This window comes from Acinonyx jubatus, chromosome B2 (genome assembly GCF_027475565.1).
Source record: "Acinonyx jubatus isolate Ajub_Pintada_27869175 chromosome B2, VMU_Ajub_asm_v1.0, whole genome shotgun sequence".
In the NCBI taxonomy this organism is placed as follows: Eukaryota; Metazoa; Chordata; class Mammalia; order Carnivora; family Felidae; genus Acinonyx; species Acinonyx jubatus.
In genome coordinates, this window is record NC_069385.1 from 8,063,664 (window position 1) to 8,086,239 (window position 22,576).

Here is a 22,576-nt window from a genome sequence, read left to right on the forward strand (position 1 = left end):
TTGTAAGACCCAAGTGTCGGTGGCAGAAGAAACGACGTCCATGAACAAATGAGGGGAAGGGAGGGAGGGACAGACGTTGACTCCGAGACGGCTGCTTGCCGCTGCAACTTTCTGCTTTGTCCGCTTTCCCACTAGCGTCTAGGAAGCTCTCGTCACTAGTCGGGGTGACGACTGACCAAAGAGAAGCCACCCCCCCCCCACGACACACAGGGCGCCCCCCGCCCCCCGCCTGCCTGCAGTGCCGGAACCTGCACTCCCACGTGCTCGCTCCGGGAACCTGGGACCAGCCGGAGGTGCGCTTTCTCGCAAGGAAGGATGAAATGAGACCTGCCCACCGGAAGGACGCCAGCGAGCGCACGGTGGTGCTGCACACGAAGGGCCAGGGGGGCCCCGCGGCAGGAGCCCAAACATGGGCATCTTCCCCAACGGCACAGAAGAACAGACGGGCGGCCAGGCTCAGCAACGCGCTGGGCAACTTGTGAGGAGAGAGCAGTAACACCCGACTAATAATTTATCTTTTATTGAAATTGTTGAATACTTTATATTACAGTAAATTTGATTGAAAAAAAATGAGGAAAGAAATCAATTTTAAAAAATACACTCATGTTGAAATCAAATTAGCCAGCCAAACGGAGTACAAACCAAGGAACCACCATAGGGTGGTTTCCTCAGTACATGAATACCACTGAGTCTATGTACAATTCTAGAATTCGAGAAAAGTCATTCATTAAACACTTCGAGAAAGGTGCCAACAGCGAGGGAAGGACAGCGGCCCCACCCTCCAGTCCCGCAGCACCGAGAGGCCGACCCAGCACCCCCAGAGCGGGATCCCCAAGTGCAACGCTAGGGCGAGATGCTGGCCCATCGGCTTTCATGCAATTTCCGTAAGTCACGCACTGTGCAAATTAAGGCTTCTTATAGGTCGGATGGTTGATAAACACTTTTTTTTTTTCTTAAAAAAATAAGCACAGTAAAGGTGGTATCATGAGAACCTGAAGAGGTGAGACCTATCCCCCAAATCTGGAGGAAAGTTATTTTCTCTGACATCTCAACTCCATCCTCACACACACACAAAAATAATCTTTGGGTGGGTTGTTTGAATTCACCAGCCGGCGAAAGAAATACTGATAAGTGTGCTCTGTGCACCTAGGATTGAAGATGTCATGCAAAACGCTGCAGCCGTTACTGACTAAGGGCAGAGAGCAGGCGAACCCTCCAAAGCCTAGGCACTCGGGGACCCTGCACATGCGTGTGCGCGTGCACGTGTGTGTGCGCGCGCACGTGCGTGTTCCCTTAAGAAACAGGAAGCAAAAAGGAAGGGACAGATTGGAGCATTCTAACTTACAGGCTACATTATTGACCAGTTCAAAATCTCATATGGACTTTCCTAGCACACCGACAGCTTCCCCTTCCGACCGGGGATGAACCACGGTCACCCCCGCTGTCACGAAGAAACTGTTGGGTTGTTTGTTTTTTTTGTTTTGTTTTTTGTTTTTTGTGGTTTTTTTTGTTCGTTTTTCCTTTTTTGCAAACCTGAGTAATTGTCAAAGTCAATAAATAGGAGGAGAGAATTAAATGCTAAAATATAATGGTCAAATACCCCACAGGGCCTAAAGCAGCAAGGGTTTTTCTCAAATACACAGCCCTCTGTTCCAAGATGCGTCTGGCCCGGGCGCACGTTACGAAGCGCACGGCAGCCATCATGCTTCTGAGGACTGGGGACAAAACCCGGGGCCCTGCACCGCCCCCACAACAGGGGCAGAGCCACGTTCCGAGGACCGTAAACCTGACCTCCTCACCCTCTCCCCCATCACAAAAACTCTTCCCTTTTGAGACAGTTCTTGTTAAAGGCAAAAATGATAGAAGCATCATCGAACTGAAGTCTTATTTGGTTGGAGGTGCTCGGCGACGCCACGGACCCGCGTCCCCTGTAGGCGCCAGGAGACTAGATGTGTAAGAGGTCCTCGTCGCTGTCGTCGTGGAAGGACGCCAGGCTGCCGGGCTGTGCGGGCTTCTGCTGTGCGGGCCTGGGCTTCCCTCTGCGGGCCCTGTCCCCTCTCACCAGCACCCCCGCGCCATCCGCGCTCTCCCGAAGCCCCTTCCTGGGCACGTTCCTCCCGTGCTGCACGCTCGCTGCCCCGGTCCCCCTGCCCGCCTGCACTTTCACCTCTGGGATGGTCAGGACCTCGTCCTCGCTGTCCTGGTCGTCCCCGTGCAGGGAGGTGAGGGCTTCGGCCTTCACGGACTTCGTGGTAATGTGGCCGTTTTCCTGCCCTTCCTTCCCGGGCCTTGGGGTCGGCACCTGGATCTCTTCCATCAACCACTCGGTTTCGTTCTCATCCGCCTCCTCCTCCTTGTTCACCTGCCAGGGACGAGGCCAGACCCTGGAGCCCCTCTGAGGCCCCGGGCCACGCCGCTCCTCTGTGACCCTCCCTTCCGTGACCTGCCTGAGTTGGGGAACCCCTTCCCTGCTTCCCAGGTCCCCCACCCGGAGAGGAAGGGAAGGCTGGTGACCGTCGGCTCCCACTTGGACCCCACGAGGCAGCTGGTGTCAGGCTGGCAGGTCAGCAGCACCCGCGGGACGGGAGGGGCCGTGCGGTACGAGAAGCCGCAGGGGCTGGACGTGACTGTGTCTGAGCGAAACCTTTGAGGACGCAATCTGGCTGGAGGACCGAGAGCCACGAGCACGCGTGTGCCCATTACCCGAACAATGCCTGTCCGGGGGAAGTTTATCTGAAGGGACTCATCCAGGTGCCAGATGCACAGACACGTTCGTTATTTGTTTACTTTTTACAATAGCCCCCAAAGTAGAAGCCACTGAAATAGCAAACATTCTGAGAAAACCAGCCGCAGCCGCGATGATAAAACCTGAAGGCAGAAAGGACACGGAGTGCGCTCGGGTTCAGAGCGACGGCTGACCTTTCCTTTCTCTCCTTCAAAAGGCCTGCGGTGGCGTCTTCCTCGTCACAGGCTGACGCCATCAGGGCACAGACAGCTCAACAGTGGGGCGGGGGCGACGGGGGTGATGGGACGTTACCTTCGAGTATTTGTAGGACACGCTGGCACTCCTCCTGCAGCAGCTGCTCAGCCTGCTAACCACCGTCTCCCTGCGGGGCGAGCGGTCACTGCAGGCGGGACCAGCCGGGCAGGAGAACCGGCCGGCCGGCCTTCCCCGCCCCCTCCGCAGCCCGGCATCTGGCGTGCCAGTCCTCCCGGCCCCAGCCCCTCGCCCACCCGCCCCTCCGCAGTCCTGGCACCTTGCACATCTGCTCACAGAGAAGCCTGCAGCCCCCACAGGCACATCCCTCCATGGCACGGGCACGCTAAACCCACAGCAGCTGGGTTATACACGAGTTCAGTGAAAAGAACACTTTGGAACCAGATGGAAGTGGATTCGAAACCTGCTTCCTCTCTCAGTGGTCTAGCAAAGGCAAGTGCAAGTTACCCACCGTGGGCTTCTGCTCTGTCCCGTGTGACTATGACAAGAGGCACATATTCCTCCCACCCCAGGACTGCACGGAGACGTGCGCCAAAACTCATGCCCAGACCCTCGGCCCGGATTCTTCGTTCCAGTACCTGCCTCTCCGGGCCGGGACGGCCGCACTCAGGACTTCTGGATGCCCTCTCCCACCTGCCAGGGAGGACCACGCACAGGGCTCATGGGCCCTGTGCCTCATTCACACACCACACGGAAATGTGGTGACAAGCCCTTTTACCCAGAAACCGTGAGCCAAGAAGACGGCGTCATGCCTGGCACATGGTAGGCATCTAGTAAACGGGAGGAAGGGGCGAGAGGAGGACCGTGTAGAGGGGTCAGCTGATCAGAAGGAAGCCTGCTCATAAAAGGTGCTCATCTGCTGTCTCTTTGGACACATTCAGAGACCAACATCCTAGAAACAGGCCAGGCTTAGCGCCTGCGCGGCATCTCCTACACGACACGACCACCAGGGCCTGACTCGCACGCCTGGGAGTCAGACGGTCACCTCGTCCCAGAAACGCGGACGTTTACGCGACTTCGGAGACCGTTTCCGTGGTTGCAACACACACACACAGATCCCAGGACTCGACCTTGAAGCACTGGCCTCGGGGCACACCTGCTCCCCTCTCCTTACCTCCTTTCCTTCTTGTAAAGCAGCAGGGTCAGCAGACAGCCAGTGAGCGCCACGAGCAGCAGGCTCAGCACAGCCCCGACCGCCTGGCTTCTCTCCGACAGCCCCTTGTGCTCCTGCGTGTCCTCGCCCGCACCGTCACCATCAAGGCCCACCCTGAAAGGAAGCCACGTCCTTTGGTGGCGTGCCACGGCAGCCACAGCTGGAGCAGTTCCCAGCCCGGGGTGGACGGGGTCCTCAACGACACAGCGGTGGGACCGGAGAACAGGTGGAAGGCACCGCCCGGAGCCACGCGGGCAGCTCTTATGGAGGAGCGTGGCCTACTCCGTGGCGGCCAGCCCCCCCCCGGATGGCTGCAGGGCACAGAGGCACCTGGGAGGCCACAGCAGGGATAAGCCGGCAACATTCATCTTCCCAGGACCACAGCTCCCCTCCCTGGGGACAAGCAGTCACCGCCGGGGGCAGGCTTCTGTCCCCTCCACCTCGTCTCAGGACACACCGTCGGTGCCTCATGAGGGCTGAGGGAACACGCACGGGACACGGCTGGACACGGCACAGACGCTCCATCCGGGCTGCCGTGTCCGGGAGGCACGTCCCCGGACCAACACGACCGCCCCTCGAGCAGCTAGGATGGCAGGAGTCCCGCCCACGTGTGGGAAAGAGCAACGTATTTCTATGACCTTAAACGCTCGAGGAAAGTAGTACAAATTAACGAACACAAAGCTAGAAAAACCACGACGGACCTTCTGCTCAGAGAACCAGATGTCCGTGTAGTGACTGGACACTTCCGACCCTTCGTGCCTGCACTCAGGGCACCTACAGTAACAGAATCCGCTAACAAAGTTCCTCCCGCCCTGGGAAGGCAGAGAGGCAGGCTACAGGGACTGTATGGGCTGCTCGGGAGGAGAGAGGGCAACTGATGGGCCACAGCCGTGATGAACTGGAGGCTACAGGTGCAGATACTGGTTCAGAAAACTTCTTGATTCAGACTGGGTCGGAGGGCAACCGACGGCTCAACTACGTGAGGATAACTGCACCCATCAGCATTCAGCCTGAGCCAAATAATCCGGTTCCAAACTGGACGACAACCTCAGTGTTCTATTCCAGCGTGGAGGCACTGGTCGCTGTGTGCTCAAGCGGGGACGCCCCCCACACGTGCTCTGTGGACCCCGAGGGACAGGAGTTCGTTCAGGAGCACCTGGGACGCACCTCCGCATCCCAATGGGAGAGGTGCATCGTCACTCACTTCTAGGCCTGTCCTCACTGCTACTTTTGGGTTCTCCTGGGAGCCAGGAATCACTTTCAAGTGTGTTTTAGTTTGCAAATGTATGTCTATTTTTCAGTTAATTTCTCATTACTGGTTCTTAACTTCACTGTGTGTTTTGCGTTTTAATTTTTTAATGTTTATTTCTGAGAGAGAGAGAGAGAGAGAGAGACAGAGAGACAGAGCACGAGTGGGGGAGGGGCAGAGACAGAGAGGGAGGCACAGAATCTGAAGCAGGCTCTAGGCTCTGAGCTGTCAGCACAGAGTCAGATGCAGGGCTTGAACTCGAGAATCTCAAGATCACGACCTGAGCCGAAGTCAGATGCTTAACAACACAACCCTGTGTGTGTTGTTTATACGGCACCAACGTCTAGAAATTTAAGACTTGCCTTGCGTTCATGTTCCTGGAAAACTTCAGACAAAGCTGACTCTTTTTAAAAATGAAAACTCATTTAAGATCTAACAGATGTGATCTGGGACTCCTCCCACTGTTCCTACCACGGTTTCTAGGGACTGCAGAGAAACATTCCTTCAGGACACAAAGGAAACCAGTGCATGGCAAGAACTCCTTTTTCTCTTGATTGTAGTCTCAGACAGAGACTGAAAACGCTTCTGTAAGAGAAGGACCTGGATGAAATGGGAAGAAAGCAAGTCCAAAGAGGAAAGCAAGCTGTAGCACTTTGTTCCAGATGAAGGTCTCTAAACCTGACAGTGAACTGGGCAGAGGAGCAAAGGCCCTGGGGCACAAGAAGGGAGAGTTCCCTGAGGCCACACAGAGGCCAAGATCACCCTTCCTTTGGCACAGAAATGCACGTTCCCATACGCGCATGCAAAACCTGGCCTATGCCTGATCTTCAAACTCTGTAGAACAAGTCTTCCTTCGTCCAAACATAAACACTACCTCGCTCAAGGTAAAGCGACCTTTACCGTATAATAATCTGCACTGGAACCCAAGGAAAAATGCGCTAGGAACACAAAGACGAGGCTCAGCATCGGCCTGCCGTGAGGCAGCCTGGGGGAGGCCGGAAAGAAAGTGGGCGCACTCAGGCCTCGTGCGTGCCTGCCGGCAGATGGGGGTGCCCTGGGAATGGTGGGCGGTGGCGGTAGGGGAGCAAACGAGGGGCGACGCTTGGACAGCCAGTGAGGCCGCGTGCTGGCCGCGTGGGGCTTGCCTCTCCGGTGTTTGTGCACGCTTGAACATCCCCACACTAGGTGGGGCAGAACACACACAAATACGTGCTCGAGCTGAGTCAGGGGAGAGCGGGTCGGCGTGCGGCTGGTGAGCGTGCGCAGAAAGGGGAAAGTGGCCCGGCCCGCGCACTCACCCTAGGGGACACACGGCAGAGGTGTACCAAGAGAAGAGATACTGGCAGTCGGCGGTCTCGTGGCTGAACTCGGGGATCCCGTCCTTCACCAGAGGGTCGCAGTGGAAGAAGATGGTGGAAGACACAGACTTCGTCTTGTCCTTTCCGCACTTAGAGGACGAGGCAAACACCACATCTAGATCCCCGTCTGTCAAAAAGGAAGTATGACACAACCACACAACGTTACCACCGACGTTTCAATAATGTCCTCGTGGTCTGTAAAACGCACAGACTTAAGATCTCACGTAAAGGGCCTTCTTCAAAGGTCTCACATGTGCGCGTTCTCACAGGCCACCTCACACTCCTTACAGGGCCCCCCGCCTGAAGTCCGGGAGCAGGAAAGACTTGAACCTTGACCCCAGGAGAGGTCCGGCCTTTGTCCTCAGTTCACAGTCGGATTCAGAATGGGGACTGGCCACGTGGTACCTGCTCATCCGGAGACCGAAATGGACCAGACGGGGAACCAAGCAACCGGCGGGCCAACCAAACAAGCCTCTGTGACGGAACCGCAATAAAACCCCTGGACACGGAGACGCGAGCTTCCCCGGTTGGCGACACTCCGTGCGTACGGTCCAGCCCGATTCCACAGGGAGAGGGTGACGGAAGCATCTGGCTCCCTCCTGGATGTCACCCTGCGTGCTTCTCCCCTCCGCCAATTGTCATCCTTAACGGTGGCAGTAACAGCTCTCAGTGAGTTCTGAGTCCCAGCGAAGGACCAGACCTGAGGGTGGCGGGGGAAGCCCCCAAAACTCCCACTTGGTGTCAGAGGTGAGGGAGGCTTGTGCGGACGCTGCCCTCCCCAAACTTTGCAGGTGGCTCAAACTTCACAGCGAGCCACCGCTGGAGAGCCACCGAGTTCCGTGTGCGAGGCGGTCACGTCCACACACAGGGAGCCCTGAGCCCCGGCCCGTGCGGGCTGGGCTCGGGAGGCCCCACATGTTCTCACACATAACTGGCTGAGGCAAGGCCTGAACGGACCGTCCCATGAGGCCGGCACGCGGGCCCATGTCCACGAGCTGATGGGGGAGCCCGTGGCAGCTTCCTACTCTTGCCGTCTCAAATGAATGAAGACTCGGGAAGAGATTCAACCTGCACTTCTTCATGCAACGCAACAAGTGGTCTTAAAACTAAACTTACTTTCTAGGGCTGGTGAATGCAGAAAGCGACAAGGTCTAAAAGGGGTTTAATTAACCCCGAATAAGTAAATGCGCACGACGCGCACAGGTACGAGTAAATCCAACCCAGAACTGCTACAAAAGAGAACCGCGGGGGTTACTGCTCCTTGGTGTGGAATCACAAAAGCAAATCAGGCTGACGTGACGGGTACCTCTGCCTTGCCCGTCGGGCACGGCCAAGTGCGGTGACGCGTGCACTCAGCGTCCGAGCGCGGAAACATGCACTTGACCTTTTAAAGAGTGTTTATCCTTTCTTTTCATCCTTCTGACAAATGTAAAATTTCTCATCCTTGTGTAATAGCATCTGAAATTGTGAAGTAAAGAACACGACTAAAACCACATCAAAGGCAGTTCTGGATGTGCACACTTCACCTTCTACACCCCCACCTCACACCCCCTGGCGCAGACCAAGTCTAAGGTGAATTTTACCTACAGTGAAACGTTCATCTTACACCTGTTCGATCCGTCTTGATGAACACGTATCAAGACACAGGATCAGACCAGGGCTTCTGCTTTAAAATGTGGCATTTCAACGGAAGGGTGTTAGTTCAGGGAAAGCGTAAGGCCCTTCCAAGGAAGCGGGACACGAAACGTTAATGGAAAGCAATTACCTTGAACATAGTACTTGGTTTTATCAGAAGTTCCAACTTTCCTGCTGAAGTGTTGGTCATTTGGTTTAACCTGGCAGATGTTGGCCCCGGAGCACGCCGGGTTTTTGGAGCTCGTGATGGAGGAAAGCTGGATTTCATACAGGTACTTGTCCCCATTTGTCCTCATGTCCCCAGAGGCACTGAACAGCCTGAAGAAATGGAAAAGACAGCAATGGCTCCAGTCCTTCAGGAAACCCATTTACTAGAGACCCAGACACCTGTGAACAAGCACAGGGCCGCAGGACACTGCCCTTCTCCACCTTGGCCAGCCTGGGAGCCCACGAAGACCCCTGAGGGCACCAACTTGCCTCCCGCCCCGTGCTCTGAGCACCGGTGCGCCCTCCTCAAAATGCGCTGTTCCCACAGCACACCTGCTTCGCTTGCCGCGGGTGCAGCCAGCACATACGGCCACCTGACCTCAGGAACGGCTCCGGGGACACTGCTGGGACACTCTATTTTCACAAACCAGTAAGCCCAGGGATTCCTGATCAAAAACTCTTTCAGGTTTCAGCTTTGCCCCCTGGGCTTATCATGAAGTGAAGCAGAAGGGGTGACTTCATTTTTACACTCAACACATTTCACCATCTTTGGTGTTAAAACTTCAGAGTTGAGTAATGCTGTCCCCCAGTTTTAAGCAAAATAGGACATCTACCTAGAAACAGTAACTAACACACACAGGCCCATTTATCTTGCGGCTCCCCTCCTCCACTCCCCCCCCCCCCCCCCCGCACCGGGAAAGATCTAAATTGGTTTAATTTTGAATACAGTTCAGTGCTCAAAAGGAAAATGTTTCACTTACTTAAAATAAATATCTCCGAGGCTGAAGCTCTTGCCATTTCTAGGGTTGGTGATGGTCCCGTTCACCATCCGCACCTCCTGGGGCTTCACGGCACAGGCAGCCCGAGAATCCCAGCTGAAGTAGTAAGTGCAACTGTCCAAGTCAAACCTGGAAGGAGGGAGCACGGCTGCAGTCACGCCCAGCCACACGCGGGGGCGGCTGCGACACCAGGCCTCTCGTGCCGGGAAGAGGCTCACTGGCTTTCAGGGCTCCGGTCAGTCCTGAGCCCTGGGTCCCTGCAGAAGCACCCCGCCACCGAGCCCTCGCCGCCCCCACGATGGGTGCAGGCAGCTCTGGGCTAGCGAGGCTCGCAGGACTTTTCTCAGCAGCCTCACAGGAAAGATCCGGGAACACCAGCCTAGTGAGGAAGATGTTGTGTGGCCCTTTGGCAACGTGATAATGTTGGGCACCGTTCAGCACGTTTTTTTGGTGTTGTTAAATTCAGAAACTGTGCAACATCCAAAAACTGGAAAAATTTGCTCGTAAATTTCTGAACTTTACTTTGCAAGCTTTTTCAACTCATACGTTGATTCAATCCTCATACGATTCCTAGGTCCTGCCTTTTTCAAGCCCAGCTTCCGGAAGAATCATTTGTTCACAAACAGCAGCTCATACGCTTCCTCTGTTGGCCAACTCCTCCTAATGCTAGTTGCAGAGTTACCTGGAAAATTCTAGTGTCATCCAAGAGCATCCCCTGTGCCAGCCCCACCTGCCTGGGGATCTCAGACAGGCCACCCGGACAACTGGACTTAAGGTGGCGCCAATCACTGCCCCTCTGGTCCTATGACGATGCTCAGGGTGGAGGCCGGATGCCACCTTACCTTGTGGCTTTAGTCAAGTGACCGTGCGCCCCAGCCCCCTTTCCGGGAAATCCCTCCTGGTGCAGAACAGCCCTGCACACTACAGGACATCGAACAGCCCCCTCCCCACCGTGGCCACCCGAACACCCTCTCCCTACACGCACGTTTGCACGCCTGCAAGTGAAAACCATGGGGAAAGATGCTGATGGGCCCCCAGTGCACTCTCTGCACAGCTCCCCCGTGAGGCCCCGACCCTCTCTCTCACCTCTTGAACGAAGGTCTGCCCACTGTCTTTGCACAGGTCAACTCGATGACGGCAGAGGCGGTCTTATTCTCCCCACACTGATAACCTTTTGAATAAGTTACGATGACTTTGTCACCTGAAACACACAAATAACGGAAGTGACGTCGTTCCTGGTTATAAAGAACGAACGTCCGGCTTTCTGAAGACTCCTGAGTCCTCCACCCCGGGTTCCCAGCTCAAGCTCGGTGACCGCCTCCCGGCTCACAACACACCTTGTGTGGCTAGAGAAGACCTGGGTCCAAACCCTAGCCTTCCTGCTCACTGGCTGCCTGACTCCGGGCTGCTGAGCCTCTGAGCCTGTCTCCTCACCTGCGCCACGGGAACACCTTCCAACAAGCAGCCGAGTGCCCGGCGCCACGTGCTCACAGAGCAGGACCCCAGGGGCAGCGTTCGCCACTGCTCCAGTTCTGTACCACTGCAGGGTTGTTCTAGGCGCCTTCCTGACACATCCCCCCGTCTCAGCACCCCAGTGGTAACGGGGCAGGTGCCGGACCGACAAGCACCACGAGGAAAACCAGACCCAGAACAACTCTGTTCTTCTCGGGTCTTCCGGCTCTGTGTCCAATCTTTCGACTGCTGAAAGGATCGCGGATAAAGAAAGTGACGAGACCTTGACGAGCAGGGTCTAAGAGGAAAGCGAGCGCTTGCATTCAGCTGCCAGTCGCACGGAAGGCAGCGTGGCTGCCGGTTCAAGACCCATGCTGCTGCCAGCTACCACGTGTGGCTGCCCAGTGCCGTCCTGGTGGCGCCTGAGCCCAGCCCGGCTCGGCAGGCAGACTGTGGCTCAGGGGCACAGGGCGGGGCCCTCACAGGGGCACCACACACGCTGTAGCCCCGGACCCTCACCCACGCGAGGCAGGGGACACGGAGGAAACGTGGGCCTCGGCACCAGCTTCCCCTCCGCTCTTCCACACGCAGCGGCCCAACTGCTCGGCCGAAAGCCCAGGGCCCTCAGCCCTGCCCCGATTCAGAGCTGTTACTGGATGGACTTGTATTAAACACTGAGCTTCTGTGCTAAATAGTGGGCTCCTGTGTAAAACTTTGGAAGAAAGAGTACTGCTTTAAAGAGAAATTCTTTTTTTCTTTCTTAATTTTTTTATTTGAGAGAGAGAGGAAAAAAAATAACGCGAGAGTGCACACGCACGCAAGCGGGGCGGGGGGGGGGGGGTGCGGTGGAGAGAGCGAGCGAGCCCTAAGCAGGTTCCACGCTCAGCACAGAGCCCAACACAGGGCTCGATCCTACAACCCTGGCATCTTGACCTGAGCTGAAATCAAGAGTAAGATGCTTAGCCGCCTGAGCTGCCCAGGCGCCCCTTGAAGAGACATTCTTAAACTGCTGGAGCATGAGGCCAAACAAATGCACATCTTACTGTAGACACCCTACACTACTGGGCAGTACACTTGACCTCCCACACCTCATTGCCCAACCGGTGACACGAACTCTAACCCCAACCCCACGAAGCTGCTGAGAACTACACCTGCAGACAGCACAGTTGTAGGTAACTGTTAGCTCCTGGGACAGACGGCCCATCTCCCCGCCCCAGATGGGTGCAGCCCCTAAATGAGGGTGGCAATCACTGTGTCTGCCCTTGGACAGCTATCCTGTTGGGACCAAAAGGGAAGGTCTTACCTGGCGGGCTGGGGACCAGGACACATCTACTAGCTGAACCTTCAGTGAGGGCTTAACTATTCAAACCTGTCAGCCAGCTGCGGGAAACTCAGGCGAAGGCTGCTCCGATATCCGCGTACAACCGCGAGACCGCAGAGCAATGAGCCACCCTCGGCCCCCTTAGGGAGCCGTGGGGAAACAGCAGTGAGTCATGGGACGGCTGGCCACTCCGGGGGACTCCACCAACCTGCAGAATCTGGTTTGCTTCTAAGACTCACAGTGGCTCCCGCAGAATTCCCTGCCTCTTTTTCGACAGCTCACACAAACTCGAGTCACCCTGTGATTTAATCAGGGCAACCCGGGGACCCCTCTCTAGCCCAACAAGATAAAGGTATTTTTCTTTACTGGTCCCCCTAATACACCCCAACTGACCCCAACTGTATCTACCTAAGAAAAATCTACCTTCTCCTTTTATTTTTATTTAAACGTTGATTTATTTAGAGAACACACACGTGCACCCGTGGGGGAGGGGCAGAGAGAGAGAGAGAGAGAGAGAGTCCCAAGGAGACTCTGCATTTTCAGCACAGGGCCCCCCATGTGGGGCCCAATCCCCACAAACCCACAACTGTGAGGTCATACCTGAGCTGAAATCAAGAGTCGGATGCTTGACCAACTGAGCCACCCAGATGGCCCTACCTTCCTCTTTTAAATTTTTTTTTTTAATGTTTATTTATTATTGAAAGTCAATGAGAGAGTCAGAGCGTGAGCAGGGGAGGGACAGAGGGAGAGGGAGACACAGAATCCGAAGCAGTCTCCAGGCTCTGAGCTGTCAGCACAGAGCCCGATGCGGGGCTCGAACTCACAAACCGTGAGATCATGACCTGAGCTGAAGTCGGACGCTTAACCCACTGAGCCAACCAGGCACCCCAGCTACCTTCCTCTTTTAAATAACGAAAGAATCTTTCACTAAACAACCAGTTGCAAGATGAATTTTCTAAAAACGCTATTAAAAAAAGCTTCATTATTATTATTTGTTACTATTTTTCTAAACTGTTAAGATATTACAAAAACGTACCCCTGAATTATCTTTGCCAAGTTCTTGTGTAACCGTTCAGCTCTCCCGAATAAATGCTTGCACGTGTTTATGCAGATTCTGTGCTCGGCCCAGAGCTGGAGCAGGGATTCAGCAGAACCTTAACCACTGTGACCCTCTTGGGTGGGGAAGGATGTTTGCAAGAGAGCCGAACCCTCTTGAACACACCTGCCAGGACGTGCCACCTCAGAGAATGCAAAGCGGTGCTTACTCATGTTCCAGGAGTTACTGGAACACTGGACAACCATTGGGAATTCTATCTGGCAGTTTCAACTGAAGCCCGTGCTGAGCCTCCTGGCCTATGAGGATGCCTTTTCCTTCCCAATTCTGATGAGACACCTGTAACCATGCACAAGGACCCAGGGCCTTACCTAGGACGTCCAGCTTCTGCGTGTGAACGAGCCCCAAGACCTGGACGACACCAGACGCACTCTTTTTGCAGATGCTGGCTCGGTCCGAGCAGTCGAGGGGCCCTTTATATATTTTCTGGCACAGATTTATATAGTACCTGTAGAACAACACAAAGGGATGGGGGAGGGGCGCAAGGTTAGTCTGCCCTGGCACACTGGGGTGCAGCTCCATCCGTCACTTTCAGAAACAGTAATCGTTGTGACAACCAGGTATGCCAGAGCACCTCTGAAGACGGCACTGAGACAGAGACTATCCGGTTACTGAAAACGGGAGCGCGTCAACCAGGCCAGTGGGGGTGGACCCTGAGACGGTGCGGTTTAGAAGGGCTTTCGGGTCGGGACCAGCTGTGGCCCAAGTCCACGCCCCCGCCCCAGGCTGAGGACTTCCTGATCTGGGGGTGCCGGGCAGAGTGGGGGCCGTGCACAGAGCAGCCACCACGGCGCACGAACCCTGAACCACACAGCCCAAGGGGTTTGTGCCAAAGAGTTGAGAAAACCAATTCACCCCCGCTCCCCCTGCCCCCACCCCGCACACACACACCCCCAGCAGCAGACAGAAGCCCCTTCCAAACATGATGCCAATCGAGACTCTGTGTCCGGCCAACTGCTGATCGCCAGCTTCTGGTTCCAGAGGCTCCCTTTCTGTCTTCCTCTGCCTTCCAAAGCGGCCACGCCCACTAGGCCAGACACCAGCGGGCTGCTCCCTAGAGCCCAGGGGCATACAAGCCACCACAAGCACCGGATTTCCATGACAGCCCCAGCTCTGGGGGGACACAAAGGTGGACTGCCATGTGCCCATCACCATCAGGCCCGAGAAAAGGTCATGGCTGACAAGAGGTGGCAGGTACTCACGAGACTCCTTCGTGGACAAAGAACCAGGAGCCGGTGAGTGAGGACAGCAGCCTTAAGTCATAGGTTTTGTGCTTCTGGATGAACTTGCACTCCATCTTCTTTGGGGGGCACACAACTTTCGTCTTCCACTCAAATGTCACCTCACAGCCACGAACTTCACTGAAGACCTGTGGCCTCCCGATATCAGCGTCCTCGTCACACTTGAAGATGATCGCGGACGTCCGGTGGCTGTTTGCTGGGGGCGCAGCATGCGGGAAAAGTCAGACCGTGGCCTGGTCCTGCATCGGCTCCTCCCCTCCTCCCCCTCAGCTGCGTTGGCCGGCCGCTGCCCACATGGCAGGGGCAGAGCCCGTCCTGTTCCGTTCACCCAGATCCTAACCCGAAACAGACCAAGACCCCTCAGGGCACAGGGTCCCTTCCTGGGCTTCGTGACCCCGCGGCCCGAGCTCAATTCCCTGTGGACGGACACTCCACATTCGATCACATGTGGGTGAGAACAACAAATTAAAACAGCAACAAGATACCTCTAATCACCTAAAAACGTGTCATCCAACAGACCAGGAGAAAGATCCTGTCGCAACAAGCCTCCAAACAAAACTGTATCAGTCCCCTTGTGAATTTGACACTTGGCACTCTCTTTGTAGCATCTTGTCCCTGATCACTCACGACAACTGATTTTTTATGCATTTTCTCATCACTTCCTTTGAGAGCTCACATCTGTGCCACACACGTGAGCAGGGTTCCCTTGTCTCCAAGCATCGCCAGAGCAAGGCCGTGATGTCCGGCTCATGCTGAACCCCCCGCCCCTGTCCTGAGCCTGCCCCCACCCCCAGCAGACAGCCAGTGGAGGATCCCCCCCCCCGCCCCCACCCTTTCTGATTACTGCCACCCTGCAGACTTGTGACAAGTGGGATTCTAATAAGCACGAATGTGCATCATCAGTGCTGAGACCCGGTCCACGGACACAGATCCCTGGAGCGAGCAGGCCTCGCTGGCCCCCTGACACCTGCACGTCAACTGTGCTCTACTGAGGTCCACATGCACGGTCATGTAACACGCCCCTGGAGCAATGAGACACGTCCTTTCTCTATGGGAAATAGGCACGATGTGGAAAAACTACACGCAACAAAATTTCTGCATTAACTTGGACACCCACAAAGGCGCAGGCACGACGCGAGCCTGGGAAGGACACTGGCTACAGGGCAGCCTGGGCCCAGACGCGTGCTCTGCCACGTACAATGTCTGCAGAAGCCCCACTCGTGGTCTCTGTCGTAGTCCGCGGTGGTGGAGCACCAGAGCCTCGCCCTGCCCTCCAGAACGCACTCGTCGTAGCTCCTCCCGTTGAATATGAAGGGGAACACACAGGGGTCACCTTCCTCGGTTTCTGGAACAAAGAATACCTGTGAGACCCTGATGACCGGCACGACCTCGGCTCCACTCTCCTCGCTGGGCACGATCACCTGGGGATGCTCAAAAGGATCTCTGACGGGAGCAGTCACCCTAAACCAACACGAGGACCACAAGGTGACAAGCGGCTCGCAGGCCAGAGTGTGTTCAGAGCCCAAGCGCTCACACCCGGGGCTGCCCGGGTGGAACACTGCGTGGTCCGGGCCAGGGGTCAGCATTCACAGCATCTGGAGCTTCATGCCTCAGTTTCCTCCTGCTGCCAGGTCTAACACCACATCTCCCAGGACCGTCAAATGCATCCCGCTACGAAGATTTACCTGGAGGACAATTATCTCCATTGGCGTAACTTAAAATGACAGCTTCGTCCTGGTGCCTATAATCCAGTCTCATCGACGCCAGCCGTCCAAAAGATGCCCCCTTGGTCCCAGAAAGCAGGCAGACACCTCCGTCCTTACACCCTCCTTGCTCCGGGCCCGCCGCCGCGGTGCATACCCCCACGCTGTAGGTGCGTGAGTCCCGAGTCACCTGGACAGACAACACCACGCATGGCTATCAGTGGCTCTCAAGACAGAGAGGAGCCATCGCTGCGGGGAGGTGCACTCGTGCAAGAAAGCAGGGGCTGCCTGTGGGCTCTGCATGGGTGCCTCAGTGCTAACCTTCCTTCTCTCCAATCCTGACCTCCCCGCACAGGGCAATGCCTTACCCGCTGTCTGGATGTTTCCCTCCAGCCACCGGAAGGACCCACATCTCCCTCCACTCCCAGGCCCAGCCTTCCTCCTCCTCCCGCACACGGCTGGCTGTGCTCCGCAGCCGGGCCTCTGGCAGGGAGCCATCCAGAAGACCGCGGGGCTGCTCATCCCCTTCCCGAAGCCCCAGCTCCCTGCTCGCAACGTGGGAATGGTGAGGACTGAGTTGATGGTCACTAAGTGGACACGGCGTAATTAAATATGTATCTTGCCTTCCCCGCCTGGCCCCCACCTGCACACCTGTCACACCTGCGCAAGGTCTCCATCACAGGAGCCAGGGCCCTGGGCTCACTGCTCACCAGCGACCATCCACCGCCTGGGAGGTGCTGGGATTTGGTCGGCATGGTCGTCAGTGTATGACTCGGTAACATCTAGATCATCAGTGTATGACTCGGTAACATCTAGATCACAGGCCTAGAGATGCACGGTCCTCCAAACACCAGTGATCCAAGATGCCCATGGCCTCGTCAACATCAGGCCCACGACACACAGGCCAAGAGTAAGATAAGCCACCCCCTCCCCCACCCATGCAAATGCATCTAAATCAGGGGGGCATCCTAGCTCCCTCCGCCCATTACCTCTGCAATCAGTGAAATAGCTGCCTCTTTATCTTGAAGCCAGGTTGCAGGGAGACACGAGGGAAATTCCACGTGGCCTCTGCCAGGTACGCTACACCTGGCCCCGGCCCTGGCCCTTATGGGGCACGTGGTCACACGCCCATCCCCAAGCAGCCTCCTGATCTCCGTTGTGTCCTTTCATCTTGACAAAGCCATAAGGAATGAAACTCTGAACCATGGAGCACAACTCAAGCGTTAGCCGTGACTGGTTCGCTACACGATCCGGAATCCCCGACAGGCTAATCCTGTGCATCCATGAGCGGCGCTGAGCCCACTACCCACCCCCGCCCCCCAACACACTGTGCCTCGGGGGTCACAGGTGTCCTGTTACTTAAAACACAAGTGGCTGTCAGAAAGAACCCCGGCCACCGTGTCGCCAGGGCCGCCGGGCTCTGGCTGAGCCGCCTCACCTTGAAGGGGACCTTGGAAAGGCTGGACAGGTTGAAGCTGTAATGCAGCTGCTCGTCCGTCAGGGAGCAGCCATCGACCCGCACTTCGTCGGGACAGACCAGTGGGGTCTCCCACCCAAACACAAAGTCACAGTCACTGGTCCTCAGCAGCATGGGAACTCCCTGTTCAAAAGGAAAGCCACGAGAGTTAAGTACAGCATCCCCCACACGGCTCTGTGCCCCAGCCAGCGCCAGAGAGAGACTCCTGCTTCCGGGGGCTGCAGGCGCCACCCCTGCCCCCCACCCCAGCCGCAGACGTGGCTGTGAGGCCACTGGGTGCTCTCGGTGACCCACAGGGGCTTCGCTCCGGGGTGGGGGGACAGTCGCCACCACCAGCTGCAAGGGACCACGACTCTGCCCTCACAGCACCACCGGGCAGCCGTGCCCACACACCCAGGCCCCCTCGCGACCTCCAGTCGCCCCGCACTTGGAGACAGTCTCCGTGTCCCCACTAGCAGTTCTTCCGATGTCACGGCAGAGGAGGGTGTGAAACAGACCCTGCCTGCGCAGAGGAGGCCGGGAGGCGCTCCAGTTCGCTCACGAGCAGGGTCTCTGCTCCGTGTGTAGCAACTGAGTTTTCATCATGAGGGCCACACGCAACTCGGCCCGACTTTCCACAGGCCAAGTGTCCTGAACTGACGTGTCTATGCCCTCCCTCGCTCAGCAACAGCCACAAAAACACAGATGGGGCAGCTGGTCAGGAATCTCGGTTTTAGCTGCTGCCGAGCATCTGTTTTTCTATGAACATAAGTGGAGAAAATATTCCCGTGAAAGATAATAAACCACGGGGGAAGAAAATCTCTTAAAGATCTTTCCAAAATCGAATGCACATTTCGTGTGAGATGCCTTGTTTCTGAAACCCAGTAAACACTGCTCACTTTCAACCCGCTGCTGCTCTGAGAATCGGAGAGACCCCCGTGTGTGCACTGGACCACGTGCATTCAGCTTCAGCACTGAGCCGTCACACATTCTCTACGTGGCGTGTGAGATAACCAGGGCTCCTCAGGAGAGGTGGATCTTCAAAAGACCAATCCCCCTCTGAAGAATGAAATACCCAAACTGGAAGCCTTTCTACAGAGTAAGCCACACTGCCTTCACGGCGGGTGCCTGTTGAGACACGCCCACACGCCCTCGTAAACGCACACAGTATGGAGAGATAAGAAGACTTTGTTGATCAGAGCTCCGCCCTGCCTTGAGAACTCAGGATTACCCTGACAGTCGCGGGACAATCTGTGAACAGTGACGTGTCCCAGGGCCCGGCGGTGCTTTGCGGCACCACATGGAGACGGCCCAGGCGGCAAGGTTTGCTTCTTCCCTCTCAGTTACCACACTGTCCCTCCTCATCAGGCATCAGGCCCCAGCCACGTCACTTCCTACCGCTGTCAAAATACCTATGTGGCAGCCAGAGCTCTCTTTCCCTTACAAACCTGTGACAGGCTGAGAAATCAGAAAGGTATCCTACTGAATTTACAAGACACATTCCAGAACCATAATCCATTACCTGAGCTCCTCAGGGCAGATGAGCTTTATAATTCATCGGCTTCAAGATGTTAAAAAGTGATTTGAGACCTTTGTTTCTATTACCCACCCCCCACACATACACACAGAGTACTAGAATCAAGCACATGAATATTTCTGCAGCAAAATGTATGAATATTCTCCTTATGTGGACAAATACCACAAGTAGCCTCCCCCCTTCACGTGAGAGGGTTGGGAGTTTTCTGAGCTCTACAGACTTCAGAAGCACAGATAAGGGGCTGTGAGGCCGGGCTGCCTACAGCAAAGAGCTCTCCACCTGAGCAGAAGGCGGGGGGGGGGGGGGGGGGTCCCAGCGACCACTGCAGGGCTGCGGGAGTCAGGCAGCTCTGAGTCACTATGATGGAGCCATGATCCATCCATCTCCTATTCGCAGGTAGAAGTCAACGGTAAATGTATGCAAAAACCCTGTGCAACAAAATGGTACTCGGGGTGGAAGCCAGTCTCATTTTTAAATGCATGTAAAACAAATCAATAACCTCCTTAGAAGTAACACCTACAACTCTGTTACAGCTGTTCTGATTCCAGAGATCTTATGTTTGCTAACTTCTAAATTTGGGGTCGCATCCTGAATGATTACAGCCACTAAAAGTCTGTCTGACTTCCCAATGAGAACAAAATCACTGTTACAGTTTTTAAGAAGGAAAAAGAAGCTGACACTTTTACACGCTGGTGGGCCAAGTTGAACGCCACACCTCGGCTCACATGCACTTCATGTTTTTACATCACAGTGAGCTCGCTGGGCAGTCTGCCCTGTTCATTCAGGATGGGCTTACTCACTGTTAAATTAACGGTTTTAAATTATTCAAGGCACCACTGACTAACCTATGACAGCACCCATTTTCAGTAGGGACGTCCTTAGCTCTGCAGCACGCTTTTGGGACTCGCAGCTCTGGTTCACTGGTCCAAGCTTCAGCCCCCAAATTGTGAACAGGTGCACACTTACCATGCTCACGCCTCTCTTACAGTGAAATGCGATCAGGGAGGTGTAGTTGAAATGCTTGTCTGCTAGGCAGGGAGTACTACTTTCAAAATTCAAGTAAACTTCATTAGCTATGGGGTTGAGTATCGGAGGTCCTGTGACTCGACCAATATCCTAAGCAAAGAAAAAAAAGCAAACAACATTTCAGGAAATTGTTCCCCGTGTTAGCGGAATAAGAGCTAATACAGAACTGCAAATATACAAGCTCATCTGTTTTGAAACCGAGTAGCATCTAAAGAAACTCGGTTAACGGCAACTCGCTTGACAAGTCTTGATAATAAGCTGCTTGGCAGAAACTTCAGTTGGCCAGCGGTTATCAGTTTCCATCCTATAGTTTATAACGTGATTCTATTTCTTCTTTTTTTTTTTTTAATGTTTTATCTTTGAGAGAGAAAGAGAAAGACAGTGCCAGCAGGGGAGGGACAGAGAGAGAGAGGGAGACACAGACTTCGAAGCAGGCTCCAAGTTCCGAGCTGTCCGCACACAGCCCGATGTGGGGCTCGAACCCACGAATCACGACATGACCTGAGCTGAAGTCAGACACCCAAGCAACGGAGCCACCCAGGCACCCCACAACGATTCTACTTCTAATCACGGTCAATTTTCAAAGACTCCAGGCAACAAGAATTTCTCTCTCCAGTCAAATCAAGAATGCTGCACTGTCTTCTATCACCTGATGGTGTAAGGCAGAAACCCACATCTCTGCCCCCAGCTGGCTCATCTCATGCCCACCACTGCACTGGGATTGCCCGTCTCCTCGGCAGTGCCCCTTGGTACGTCCTTGGGGAGGGCACAGGCGTGTGCCTCATGACACGATACTGCTTAGCACAGCATCTGACACACACTGGCTGCTCAATAAATAGTTCTGAGCAAATAAACACATGAACGAAGGAAAGCTGAACAGCCAGGAACGGTGTGTGTGTGCGTGATGAGTGTGTGTGTGAGCGAGCCGCGACGCTCTCGTTCACCACCATGGAGCACATTCAGGCCACAATTCCTGCTCCACGTAGAGAACTTACTACAATTTTTAATATCTGAAAAAGGGTAGCCAAGCAGGAAAACACAGCAGATCCGACCTCTCAGAAAGGGATTCACACAAGGGTACCGATCTGTACCGATCTAAGATTTGGTTCACCCAGGCCCAACGTTTCTCACAGAGCTACGGACTTTGTGTTAAATTCGTATCACGGCCAATTTCCCCCACCCGCTCCCGACATTTCTTCCCAAATGCTGCAGATACCATCCATTTTTAAAAGAACATTTATGTATCTTACAACAGGACTATGTAAAGCATAGAGATAAAAGTATAGAAATGGACCCTTTTGAGATGCATCTCAAATAAAAAAAAAAAATGTAGCAATAAGGGCTCCTGTGTGGCTCAGTCAGTTGAGTGTTCGACTCTTGATTTTGACTCAGGTCATGATCTCACAGTTGGTGAGTTTGAGCCCCGTGTCGGGCTCTGTGCTGACAGCACGGAGCCTGCTTGGGATTCTCTGTCTCCCTGTCTTTCTGCCCATCTCCCACTTCCTCTCTCTCAAAAATAAACAAGCACCAAAAAAGGTAGCAAGGATTTGATAAAACCCGAAGATAATTCATGCAAGTAATTTTTAAAAACCCAAAGCAATACTAAAAAGGGCTAGTTTGAGACCAAAACTTTCAAGGCAGGGTGGTATCCAGCAATTAGCAAATCTGCTCTTGCCCTGAATAATTCATTTTCCAAAAAAAAGCACACACAGGTCATAAGCATGTTCTTCACACAAGACGTGCACTTCAAAGAAAGAAGCCACGCCTTCTCCATGTTCTTTCTTGCCACTTTACATAAAAGTTTCTGGACCAGGGTCAACCCGGAGACTCCCAACACGATACGAGCAGCCCGTGTATCCCCGTGTTCACGCTCTCTTCCACAGCTCAGAGACTCTCTGGCCGCGGTCAGCAGCCGCCAGCTCAGTGCCCAAATCCTGACATCACTCTTCCCCTGCTGGTCCCAGAACACACACAGCCCCAGCTCATCTCTCCATTCTTTGTGCGTAACCCTCCACTGAACGCAAGAAACACGACACGGCCGTTACGGTTAAAACTCTCGCAAAGCTTGTCTCCACCTTGAGTTTCCCATACTCACTATGGGGGCACCGTCAACAGGAACCTTGCACACAGCTGCCCCGGCAGGACAAGGCACCCCGTGCATGGGGTTCAGAGGCTGGCAGATGTTGATGTAGAAATCGGGGCCGGTGTCAGAGGTGTCGTCCTCGCTCTCGTCATACGCCTCGTAGCCCCCCGTACGGTGGATGAGTGGGGACAGGTCAATAATGGAGCTTCCGTTCCTCACGGAGCATTCCGTCTGTCACACAGGGAAGACCTCGCTGGAGTCTAC

The 22,576-nt window shown here is 54.9% G+C and overlaps 1 protein-coding gene across 1 annotated transcript in view; it reads right to left on the minus strand.

Annotated features, from left to right (window-relative positions):
* Nucleotides 1-504: 504 nt before the first annotated feature.
* The window catches only part of IGF2R (insulin like growth factor 2 receptor), a 103,057-nt gene continuing 80,985 nt past the window's right edge, over nt 505-22,576 (minus strand). The window contains exons 35-48 of the mRNA XM_027056511.2: nt 22,325-22,543; nt 20,170-20,319; nt 17,649-17,810; nt 16,193-16,400; nt 15,706-15,852; nt 14,469-14,703; nt 13,578-13,714; nt 10,466-10,580; nt 9,362-9,508; nt 8,524-8,711; nt 6,699-6,885; nt 4,113-4,265; nt 3,038-3,107; nt 505-2,362 (exon numbers count right to left, since the gene is read on the minus strand). Of these exons, the coding sequence (XP_026912312.2) occupies nt 1,946-2,362; nt 3,038-3,107; nt 4,113-4,265; nt 6,699-6,885; nt 8,524-8,711; nt 9,362-9,508; nt 10,466-10,580; nt 13,578-13,714; nt 14,469-14,703; nt 15,706-15,852; nt 16,193-16,400; nt 17,649-17,810; nt 20,170-20,319; nt 22,325-22,543 (2,535 nt within the window). The 3' untranslated portion in view covers nt 505-1,945. The remainder of the gene's footprint in view (nt 2,363-3,037; nt 3,108-4,112; nt 4,266-6,698; nt 6,886-8,523; nt 8,712-9,361; nt 9,509-10,465; nt 10,581-13,577; nt 13,715-14,468; nt 14,704-15,705; nt 15,853-16,192; nt 16,401-17,648; nt 17,811-20,169; nt 20,320-22,324; nt 22,544-22,576) is intronic.